Source organism: Rhyacophila brunnea, unplaced genomic scaffold (genome assembly GCF_057557595.1).
Source record: "Rhyacophila brunnea isolate RB1 unplaced genomic scaffold, BYU_Rbru_1.0 scaffold_22, whole genome shotgun sequence".
Classification (NCBI taxonomy): Eukaryota; Metazoa; Arthropoda; class Insecta; order Trichoptera; family Rhyacophilidae; genus Rhyacophila; species Rhyacophila brunnea.
Window position 1 is genome coordinate 25568646 of NW_028232882.1, and position 13033 is coordinate 25581678.

The 13033-nt window shown below is 32.5% G+C and overlaps 1 protein-coding gene across 1 annotated transcript; it reads left to right on the top strand.

The window, feature by feature from the left end:
• The first annotated feature begins 735 nt into the window (after positions 1-735).
• Positions 736-6888, top strand: LOC147070284 (G2/mitotic-specific cyclin-A-like). Its single transcript, XM_085949932.1, has 6 exons — positions 736-795; positions 1618-1821; positions 4810-4885; positions 4977-5155; positions 5238-5362; positions 6690-6888. The coding sequence occupies exons 1-6, from the start codon at positions 736-738 to the stop codon at positions 6886-6888; spliced, it is 843 nt and encodes a 280-aa protein (XP_085806058.1).
• The last annotated feature ends 6145 nt before the right edge of the window (positions 6889-13033 follow it).

Genomic DNA, 13033 nt, shown 5'->3' on the forward strand with positions numbered 1-13033 from the left:
ATAATGATCAGAACCAGTTTCCTTCGCTTCCATCAGGCAATCTCAACTGATACAATATAATATTCAGTCAAATAGCCATTTATAGTAACAATTTTAAAGACAGCAATAATTAAATGTAATATAATATTTGCCTTCTTCACAATGGCTCTAGCAAATCTTGATGGCTTTTGATGCATTTTGAACACTGACATATTGTCGAAGACGAACAACGTATATGTCGCCCACTTCACGATTTTGAGCACCACATGACCGCTAACATTTGCCTGACTCAGGCCATTATGAAGGGGTCATAGAAAATTCTCTGTTAAAAAATAAGTTAATTAAATTTCAAAGGTATTATTAATTGAAAACATTGTGTAATTTTTTACTATTATTATGATCCATATTAATTAATTTTAAATAAAAAATAATGTTTTGTACACAATTTTTTTTGTTCTAAAATAAAATATCTGGAAGAACTTCATCTGCCAAGTAAACATTTTCACTTCATCTATTATTCTGTATTTATTGTAGAAATATATTGAACATACATACTTTGAAAACACCTCAGATATATCTACTAGAAAAAATCTTTGAAAAATATACAACACCTGTTGGGACATTCATTGAATAAAAGAAATAGTGTAATATATAACTATACATATTACAATGTATTATCTGATACCGTTTTAAAATATGGGCTTCCATAAAGTACCAATTGACATTATTAATAATTATTTATTTTATAATAATAGAATGTTCGAGTACATGAGTCGAATACCACATATCAGTCGACCACCGTTTGCAAAGAAGAAAGTAATGTGGCATTGCCGAAGAAGCGCAACGATCAGTACCTTCTGAAAAAGACATGTTCCTTGGTGCCTCAACTTCACACATTATCTGCTGAATATTTTCAATCGCCGCAATCTGACAATGACATTATTCAAAATATGTCAATTGAATACTCGACAACCAGTTTGAATATACTACGGGTGGAAACTCCATATCAAAAGGTATTTATTTACCAAATCATTATATTATTATGTGATACAAACATAATATATTGAATATTCATCATTATGTATATAATATGTTTGTGATTATAGCTGATTCTCCTAAATAATTAGTTTCATGCAATGATTTGTTAAGTAACTAGATGTCTCCCTGTAATATTTTAAATTCAATCCTTCAGATGTAAGTGAAGCTTATGATTTTTCAACTTCTTTCGTTTTTTCGAGATTTTTGAAATTTAAGAATATATTTTTCTTGAGAATTAGAGATTGGTTTATTTCTCAAGAATTTTCGAGAAATATTTTTAACTCTTTTTTAACTCGATCTAATTTGAGGTCTTCTTTTTTTCCGTCCATGTCCGATCCTACTAAGATCATATTATGGGGCTCCACAGAGTGGAGGTTTGTATTAACAGATTTTGTTTTTACGAGAAATGGATGTCAGCCACTTGCTTAACCTATTAGGTCCATACTCTGACTCATACACAAACTGATAAACAATATGTGTACTTGCGAGACCCAGGATTCGAACCCGGGACTCATAATGTTATAGGTGGACGCTTAAGCCGCGTGACCATCGTGGATGACAAAATTTTTTTCTGTTTAAAGTTAAAAATTACTGTTTTAGGACATTTTACAATATCTCTTGAAAGCGGAGCATAGTCACAGACCCCATCCTTTTTATATGAACAAGCAAAAAGAATTGACCGACAGCATGAGAGCTATTCTCGTTGACTGGCTGGTTGCTATAAGCGACGAGTATAACCTGGTTCCGGACACTCTTTATTTGGCTGTTTCTTACATCGACAGACTTCTCAGCAAAATGTCCGTGGTGAGTATACCTTTTTTCGAGTCCCTCATTGCTGACAGTTTATAGTCTCCTGTGATGACTGCCTCTGCAAGTTTGGTAAATATAATGATAGGTGCAGTGAGACCAAAATGAAATATTTCAATACATATAATGATTTCGCGGTAGTGTCGACAAGCTACATAGATCTTATAAAGAAATGTCATGGCGGAACTCTGATTTATTGAATTATTATGTGATCCTACGATTATTTCGAGCGATTTTATCAAATGCAAAATCGGATTAGCTATATTTCTCTGCCAATAAATAAATCTTATGTCTGTCAGCTAGGCCTGATAGAATTTCCGATTTGCTTATGTGGCGAATTGCAGGATGCCGATCACATCCTCTGGGAGTGTCCCCATATCGTCGCTATAGGATTTGTTTCCCGAATATCCATTTTTGTCGAAATCGACATTTTAATGCAGTTCAATTTCTTTTATCGAACTCTACCGAAATCATTTATAAAAACAATATATTTTTATCTAGGAACAGAGATATTTTTTTAAAAAACCCGAATACGCCATGTTAAGTTACAATTACTCCGTGGTGTTCTCCCGAATGTCCAACTTATCGTACCTGAATATCCAAGTTAATTTCGGTCGAAATAAATCTCTGGCTGCATTTTTATTTCCCGAATATGACTTTTAGCCAATCAAACCGCGCTGACGCCGTGCATCTCGCTCCCACATTCACGCTGTCTAGCTCTAAAACAATCACGCCCACTTTCATATTTTTCGGCCGTCCGAGGGCCTCTTTCAAATTTCGTCTTATTGATATTGTTTTCAAAGTTACTATTGTTTTAATAGTGAATTCATCAAATTCGAAGAGATCATTTATAGCTTATACATCACCAGTTTGCCCTGAACTTATAGTAAAGTTATGGAAGTGAGTATTTTAACCTAAATAACTGCATTTTGTTTTGATAAATGACACAAAATCCCAACGGTTATATGAGTTCTACAGTATGACCCGGCAACTACTATGACGTAAAAAATAATTATTATTTCAAATTATTATTAATCAAACATTGTTTGTCTTTATTTTACTTTTAATCTAGGTATTTCTATGAAAATAAAGGCGATGCTATTGTTTATTTTTGAATGCGCTGATAGTTAATTTAATTTAATATGTATGTTAGTAACTATTTATTTGGTGAATATTATATACTTAGGATATTGGTACCTACCTAATATTAGCAGCCAATGGTAATTAATTTATAGATGCTATTATTTTGTGTTGTCATTCCAATAGTAAATAATATATAATATTTATTTGGTGGTTTGTAATAAGTTTAATTGTTAATTATAGAAATATATAGATATAATAATATACAGATATAATATATACATAATTTTTTGGAACAAGTATTAATATAAAATTGTTAGCAAGTACGAGTAAGTACCATCATAAAATATTGGAGAAATCCGTGATGTCGGTTAGTAATTTGAAGTAGTAGATACCTACTTTTATTTAATAAACAAAAACCGATCGCCGATAGTCGCTTGATTTTGAAGAATACTGATGAGCAGGTATTAAAAGGCCAATAGTTAAAGTTTGTCGTCATAAGTATGTCACCTCATAGCATAGTGGATAATTCGTGGACTGGGTCGTAAACCCAGGAGATGCAGGGACGATTCCTGCCGGGTGTCTTACTTTTTTCAAAAAGATTTTTTCTATTGGTTATAATATATTTTCTCAGAAGTGATTTTAAAAATTGTGTGTGTTCAATTATTAGAATGGTACTTACATTCTTAAATCTTGTGAATTATTCGTTCAATAAAAAAATAGTTAATTACTTAAAAACTATTTTATTAGGTACTTAATCCGAAAAAACCGAAAAAGCGATTGCCGCATGTTATTATTACATACGAACTTCGGTGATTACGAACATTAAGTATTTAAATAGTAGAAGTAATTATTAACAATTATCGTGTAAATAAATATAACATTTGAGGCGCGTCCTTTTTGACCACTCAGTAATCCGTGGGCCGTGCAGCAATACGCTACGGTTTTAAATCCCGAACGTCCTTATTTGGTCCCGAATATCCATTATTCTGAGAGAGCGCTAAAAAATTCCCGAATATCCACAGTGAGTACTTGTAAATAAAAGGTATTTTCTGTGCATTTAATGATTTACAACAGTATATTATTCTTGGAATCTATTCTTAGATAATGTTGCAATCATACAGTGTAGAAAGAATGATTGATACATCTACTGATATTTAAATATACGACAATGAAATTTGTTTTTCGTCTCCTGTAAAATTGCAATTTGGTCTATTCGGGAAACAAATCCTATAGCGACGATATATCGGTTGAAAGGGAAGAGCTTCTCAAGTCGGTCCGACCCTCAGTTGGACCAGTCGGCCATTAGAACTTGGTATCTACGAGGGAAAATTTCTCACCCTTTAAAAAGTTTACGGCATTTTACGGCGAGCGAGAAGATCTTTTCCCATCGAAAATTAACTGTAATACATAAGATCGAAGTAGGAATCATGCACATTCTACTGCAGGCCAACTAAGGTCTTGGGAAGTTGCTTCTGGGACACTTTCGGCACAAATTTGAAGAGTGCCTAACGTTCGTTACGCCACGGTACACGCCTGCATAACGGGTGTGGAAACGTGGCGGGTGGTGGAGAGAAAAGCAAGTAACAAAGTAGATCTTAGTAGGTATTCATTTAAAGAAAGGCTTTAGAATTAGCTACTCTCTTCCAGAAGTTGACTCATTTCTCCATTCCTCTGTTGTTTTCTCAAGGCTTTTTACAGGCCCCTTGGGTTACAACTTTATGGTAAATCTAATCATGTGGATGGATGCCATGTGTAATTTTCACTAATTTACTTAATTTTAGGTCATGTCACATTCACCCAACTCATTGCACTATTTGTATATCTAATTTATTATCCATTGCGAATTCATATAATAAGGAAAATCATTCACAATAATTAAATAAGCAAAAATATTTTTATTAGATTCCATCGAAGTTGCAACTGGTGGGTGTAGCTGGAATGATGATTGCCGCCAAATATGAAGAAATTTACCCGCCAGGTATGTAATTTTTTTTATTCATGTAAAAAATATTTATTATGTCAATAATAGAACGTAAAAATAAATCAAATCGTATATATTTTATTTGCAGATATTGCAGAGTTCTCGTACCTCACGAACAGTACGTACACCACTAAACAAATCCGTTGCATGGAAAAATTAATGCTACGAGTGCTCACCTTCGACCTGACGACGCCCACTGTGCAGACGTTCATTGACGAATTTACAGTGCAAGCAGATATCTCAAACGATGCGATGAATCTGGCAATGGTACATAATAATTTTCAACTGGTAATTATGTAGCGAGTGGCGTTAGATTATCTTACCGATGACATGACATTTTGTTTTTTAGCTAATCAGCGAACTTTGTCTTGTGGAAAGTGTTCAATTCATTCAGTACCTCCCGTCGGAGCTTGCCGGAGCGTCCTTGGCATTATCAAGACATATTCTTGATGAGAACGATGTCTGGCCTCAGAAGTAAGTATGAGAAGAACTGTATTTTTTTATGGAGTACGTGATAATTGATTTAATGATTGATATTAAGAAATACAAATAATTATTAACATAGAACCAAGCTTCAGTATGATCACGATATCGAAACACAATTTGATATAAATAAAAACGATTTCATTTTCAAGAAATTAACTAGAAGAAAGAAACTACGAATTATATATTTTAATGATAAAGATAACCATAAAAATAATATGTAATAATAAGATGAACATGTTCGAACGGACACACATTTTTTCCATCCATTTTATCTTTGAATCAAAATAAATATTATTCTTTTAATGTTTTAACCGGTTCTATGGCTTCAACGAGTTTTATCGCTCTTATATATATAGTTATATTGCCTGTGATTTTAAACTCAAATTACTAGCCACTGTCGATTGATTTGCGTAATCTAAAAAATTATACACACAGTGACATCTGTTTGAATAATTATGAAATACTAAGACACAAATTATCGGTATTAGTGATTTTAGAAAAGGTTATGTTACTTATTGACTACGTACCTATTTAAAAAACTTTTAAAATATAAATTATCATAAAATGTATTATATTGCATCTTTTATAATTTATTGGGTCCTAGTAATATAATGTTCTCCGTAAGTCTTGAACAAAAAAAAATAATTAACATTTTTGATGTCAGGCATGTATCTTTATAATATGTAAATATGTATAACCCTTTTGGTTAAATAATTAATCATACCGATACCTCCTACGTAAAAGGTCAGAAATGCGTTTTTGGCTATTTTGACTTCATTGCCTTTATTATATAATTTTAAATATAAAAAAACAAAAATTCAGTATATATTGTATAGGTACAGTTTGGTTATGAGGAATACAGCGGCAAACACATTTTGAAAATAGCCGATACACTGGATTATTTGTTAGGTTAACCATGCCAAACCTAACCTAAACTAACCCAAACTAACAAATAATCCAGTATATCGGGTGTTTTCAAAATGTGTTTTCCGCTGTATTCCTCATAACCGAACTGTACCATTGTATATTATGCATAAGTAAAAAAATAGGATTCCAGTATTTCAATTAACATTGTGGTGTCATTAAAATTTCTTAAAATCATACTACTGAAGAGTTACCATTTTGCAGTTTCGACGTTATACGTAGGAGGTGTCGATACATAATTTGAAATTATTTTTTTATATTGGGTATAGATTTATCTGAGATGATTTCGAATTATGTATCTTCAATAAAAGAATGTTACATTCTTAAATCTTGTGAATTATTCGTTGAATAAATAAAATAGTTTATTAAATAATTAATGATAAAATTGCAGAATTGAAGATATTTCTGGTTACAAATTGCAAAACCTGATGCCGATAATAAAGCAGCAGTACAAAGTCTTTGAAGATTCACCAAACAAGTCTCTACAAGCCGTTCGACTGAAATTCAGCAAAGATTCCTACAACGGCATACTCGACTTAAAATTCCGAAAATGGTCTGAGTGTGAATTTGAATCTGACATGGATTTATAAGACATTTAAAATGAAGATTTAGTCTACTTGTAATTAATTACTACCTATTTTAATATGTGAATGTGCATGACTATACCATTGATTTATATTTTTATATTATTATTATTTAGTTTTAAATAATAGCATGTAATGTTTACTCATTTACAAGGTGTTCCCAGTTTTAGACTTTTAGCTTATTGTTTTTAATAGAATTTAAAATTATTAATAATTTATTTAATTTATATAAAATATGGCACAACATACTGTCGTGCCAATTTAAAAAGAGAGAAACGTGACTGTTAGATTATTAAACTAATCGTTTTTATGATCACAGAAAATAATATATACCTACACTTGTGTTAAAACATTTCACTTTTATAAAAATCGAGCAACAAGATTATGTTGCAGTGATTTATTAGTATTTATTTTATTATGAAATTGTGCCAAAATATTTATGTTAGACTGGTTTTATTCTTGCATTATATTAATTATTGTTACGAGACTATATTCAATTTACAGTATTTGATTATTTAATCTCAGTGATTAGTCTATTATTTTTTTTAAACTTTTTAGAAAACACCGTGTGATATAAGTACCTATTATCAGTGTGTTGTTTCTATAAGGTGAAAAGGTGCGTATACTGTGTTTTTTATAATAAAGATGCGTGTATTCTCATGCTGTTTTTTAACTACAGAATCATGGAATGTTAATAATTTCATGTTGGATTCTGTTATAGGTGATTGTGGGGTTATTTTCAAAAGTTGGTAACTCTCGAAATCATGTTATGCAATAATTGCAATTTGAAAGTTTAACATCCCCTCTAAAATCAGGCATAATGCTACTTTCTTTGTACTCTCTGTGAATGTTCTATATCGGAAGACCTAGAATTTTTTTCCTTACATACATTTTCATATCATCATCAGCCGGGGTCAATCCACTGCTGGATGAAGGCCTCCCCAAGCTTTCTCCAACTCTCTCGGTCCTGTGTCGTTCGCTGCCACGTATTTCCGCCGAACTTTATCAGTTCGTCAATCCAGCGGCTTTTAGGGCGACCCTGTGGCCGTTTCGTACCCCTTGGGTACCATTGGATGACGGCATTTGTCCAGCGGCCGTCCTTTTGGCGAGCAATGTGCCCCGCCCATCTCCATTTCAGCTGCTTGGCGACGTCTATTACATCGCGTACTCTTGTCTGCTTCCTAATCCATTCGTTTCTCTTACGGTCCTTTCGCGTGATGCCCAACATGCACCTCTCCATGCCTCGCTGTGTGACTCTTAGCCTTTGGACATCTCTCGTGTTGAGGGATACATTTTCATATATAGACACATAATCCATAGTTAACTCTAAATACCTAAATTATCGACTTACCAACTTTTGGCAGCAACCCCAGTAACAAAAAAGATTTATAATACTTAAACGGGGATATAGTGCATCCCCAGAAAAAAGTACTTTATATTATGTGCATACATAGTCTGATACCATATTTCAATAGGGAAACAACTCAAAAAACCTTATTCCAAGATAATGGCGTTTGAAATTTTTGCAGAAATTGACATTCTAATTTTAAAGCCTTGATTTTGAGGAAAATGTATGTTTTTAAAATTCAGTTTGGTTGAATTCAGCAATGCACAATGAAATTTTACAGTTTAATGAGGAATTACCCAGACGTTTCAGTATATAATTGAATTAATGATTATTATCAGAAAGGGTTATTCGATTTTATGACACATTGAAGAAATTTTTGACTTAATTTTTATTGAATTTTGAAACAATGACCTTTCTCACCGAATTGCATTATTAACTTAAAACCTTACAATTTTTAGTTGTTTCCAAGAACAGATTAATATAACAGAAATATGAAGGCCAGTTGCCCTGGACCCTTCAAAAGTTGGGTTTTTTATTATTTTATGACCCAACCTAAAGAACATAAAACGTGCTGACGTCTTTTTTTTGCTGAATTATAAAAAGAAAACCTTCCTACATTGAATGGCATTATTAACACAAAACTTTGTAATTTTGTGTTGTTTTCTTATTGAAATAGGGCATCGATACATAGTTACGATTTGTTGCCAGAAATTTTATGTTGAAAGATAAAATGCTAAATAGAAATATTATATTTTTAGCCATTACTACTACATTTTTATCAATATCTTTTTAGACATTTATAAATAAAATTACCTTTATAGCTTTAGATAAGACTGAAACCGCATGTGGTTTTGAACCGCGTGCCATACTAAATTTATGATTTCTATTCATGGAAATATACATTCACTATCTATGGATGGCTTCCTGGACGATTTATTTGTGAATAGACATTGTTCATATCTTTACACCGTTATCAAATTATTAGGTACATGTTACGTCATTTTTGAATATCTGTGTTTGAACGTACTCATTGAAAGTCGGCGCACTGAAAAACTGAATCAAAAGTGCTTTCTTATATTTTTATAACACTATCCGTACTTACTTGTTAGCTCTAGGTATTTAGATAAATTATATGACCTGTGTTTTTAATACATTTATTTTAATTTAATATATTATACTAGTCAGTGTTATAATATATTGTTTGTTAATCATATGGCTTTAAGGTGAAGAGGGAGATAATCGTGCCAAATATAACCAAAATAATTGTGCATGGGAAACAAACTATGTACATATTTCAAAATATAGAAGAGTTGAATACCTACTAAATATAGAAAGAATACATTAAGTATTGTAATTTGATTTAATAATTATATTCCTTTACGACTGATGTACAGATGTCAAATTAATATGATTGACACCCGTTCGCCATTGGGTGTCAACAATAAAATTGATGTAATTTTTTAGAGAAATACCTACATGTAATTTGGCTACTACTAAAAATATTATTAATTTAAATTGTCGTTTTGATTATGTAATTGATTGTTATATTTACAATTAAATGTATCAATCCAAAGGACTGAAATAAATTTTTCATACAATATAAATAAAAGCAGTTTTATTCACTGTTCTAAATTTTATTGTCCATTATAATATTTACGCATTATTAAACAAAATTCAATTGTAGAGATTAAATTATAATTGGGGTACCAAGGATTGAACAGATACAAGTGTATCAGTGGCCAAATTGAGTAAATCGGCTTCAAATTTCAATTCGGCCTCTTAGGACCAAAGAAACATATTTTATTTTTCTCTACTTTTACAGGTGACACCAAATATAAGGTTTCTTGGTCGATATGTGATATGTCTTTTCAATATAAATGAAGCATGGTTCTCAAATGATCCATTATTACCTACTATTCCATGAAAAATACGTGATATTTCTTTGTGTTTATTTTAATGTTTTGAGTGTTCAGAGGAGAATTAACTCAAAACATACAAATTATCTTCGTAGGCGTGAAAATGTGTAATCACATTCTATAGACCAGGGTTTCCCAAACTTTTTCTGCAATGGAACACTTCGCAAACTCTGAAATTTTAACGGAACGCTTAGTTTATTTATTAGCGCAGATAACCGTTCTGCCAATTTTGGCAACTGTCGTTAAACTGACAAGACTTCTCAGCCGGTCAGTTAAAAACAATTTACCCCATCTTTTTCATGCGCTTGGTGTGAGAAAAGATGGTCGTCCGTCTGTACCTAGATCATGGCCTCCACATCCCGAAGCGGACCCCCAGGCTAGGATCTTTGGAGGCCCCCGTAATTACCGCTAAGGTTAAAGGCAATGTGACGATCTACAGTTGCATATTCCAAATGGTGTTCGAGGTAAAATTAAGGGAATTTTCAGCGATTTTTTGTATTTTTAATACATCCACTTTTATGTTGATATGCACAATATTATGGACATGTCAAATATTGACAATAATCAAAAATTGTAAATATGGCAAAACCACATATTATTAAATGTTGGTATGCTTGAAGTGAAATAGCACCGCAGGCAACATTTTTTTACTATTAGTGCATGTTTGTGATGTGTGTTTATCTCACTTGGCTAGTCGATCTCTCACGCCGGGCCCCCGTAAGCCCAGGCCTCCAGGCTAGAGGCCTGTCAGCCCCCCCCCCCTTCGGGGAGCCATGACCTATCTAGATACTTGACTTCATAAACATCAGTGGAGATTGATCATCACTCGCCTTTCAATATAAAGTAGATTCTTTAATTATTTTAGTTTTACTTATGTTACTTCTACGTAGTAGAAGATCTTTAAATGTGTTGCAGTGCATAAAACCTTTCCAAATGGTCGCGGAACACCTATTCAGGTTAGGCGGAACATAGTTTGGGAAACCCTGCTATAGACCATGTCCATGGGATATACTTACTACAATGTTGGTTGTAAATAGTTTTCATACAAGGCAGTTACATGTTTGAATCATTTTTTACGTATCAATAAAACAGCTCAATCAATAGATGGTAAATAAATAAATAAATATGACAGTATTGTATCTAAAAAAATTCATTTATTATCCGAATAAATCTTTTACAAAATATGCTTGACAGTAAGTATATAATAGTTATCTACATAATATTTTTAAAGACCTCTTTTATCACAGGTATTCTTATAGGCAATAAAATATATTTTTATAATATAAAGCGTACAAATTGTTTTGGAAAACAGTAAATTAATAATTATTATATTTGGTCCACTACAGAGAATCGAGATCGTAACGCTATTTCTACGGGTGCAACGAAAGATGAATACAAATAACGATTATGGATGTCATTAATATAAAGCACGCGAGAATGGTAATTTACGAAAACAGTAAATATATTCAGTAAACAGTACCACGATTGCCGCGGAGCTTAAAGCCGCGTTGACACGGTCCAAGTACGATCCAAGTCTACTTGGATAGGAATAATTAGTATGAAGATGTCTCATCCAAGTGACAGCTTCATACTATTTATTCCTATCCAAGTGCACTCGTATGTGACATCTTCATACTAATTATTCCTATCCAAGCTACTTGGACCGCGTCCTACTTATCCAAGTTAACTTGGATAGGAATAAATAGTATGGAGCTGTCACTTGGATAGGAATAAATAGTATGAAGCTGTCACTTGGATGAGACATCTTCATACTAATTATTCCTATCCAAGTCTACTTGGACCGTGTCAACGCGGCTTAAGCGTCGGTCTATAGTGATGTGGGCCCAGGTTCGAATCCTGGGTCTGGCAAGTACACATATTATTTTTCAATTTGTATATGAGTCAGAGTATGGACTCAATAGGTTGAGCAAGTACCATTTCTCGTAAAAACAAAATCTGTTAATACAAATCGCCACTCTGTGGAGGCCCATGTGATCTTATTAGGATCGGACATGGTCGGGGGGAATGATGATGAATTAATGATGACGATGATGATTTTAATGAATAAAAATGAACTCAAATTATGGACAAGATTTATTGGCTTGAAACCATTGAATTGGAACAGTGATTCCCAACTGGATTTTACGAGAATTCATAAACTCTATTTGGCAGTAGAGACAAAAGATTTTTAAAGTTTACTTTGATTAGATATCGCATCATAACACAGTAATTATTGAAACAGTAAAAGGTTCACTGAAGGGAATTTTTATAGGCGGCAGGAAGGAATAAAAACTGAAAACTTTAGTTGTCAGTGATGAACATCACCACCTACTATGCACTGTTCATTTTGTGTTTGTTGAAGCGTTTTAGGTACCCATTTTATGATTTATTCTCTGTACCTTCAATGGTTCCGTCAAATAAAAATAGTTGGAAATCAATGAGTTAGAAACTTAGAGACATTCACGGTTTAATAAAAGTTTTTCATTAGTGCTGTCATTTTCTTCACTTTGCTGTATCTTTTGTACTTTATCGCTATACTTTGGGTTGGGGGGATTCACCAGAGCGGCTTACGATGTAACTTTACTATCTGACTTTTGTTTTAATATTGTTGAGTTGTGGTCTCCTAATTATAATACGTATTAATAGCTCATTTTTTAAAGATGATTTAAATTCATTTTGAAGATGAATATTTGAGTCGCTTAGAATCATAACTCACATATTCCAAAAATCAAGTTTTGAGATAATCGCTAAAAACCAACAGAGCACTATTTTTTGTAATTAGAAGAACAGTATTGAACTCCCTAGAATATTAATGAGTGAGAGTCGAATAACTTTTTTTTTTTTTTTTAAATATATATACCTAATACTCCTAACGTTGCAGACATAC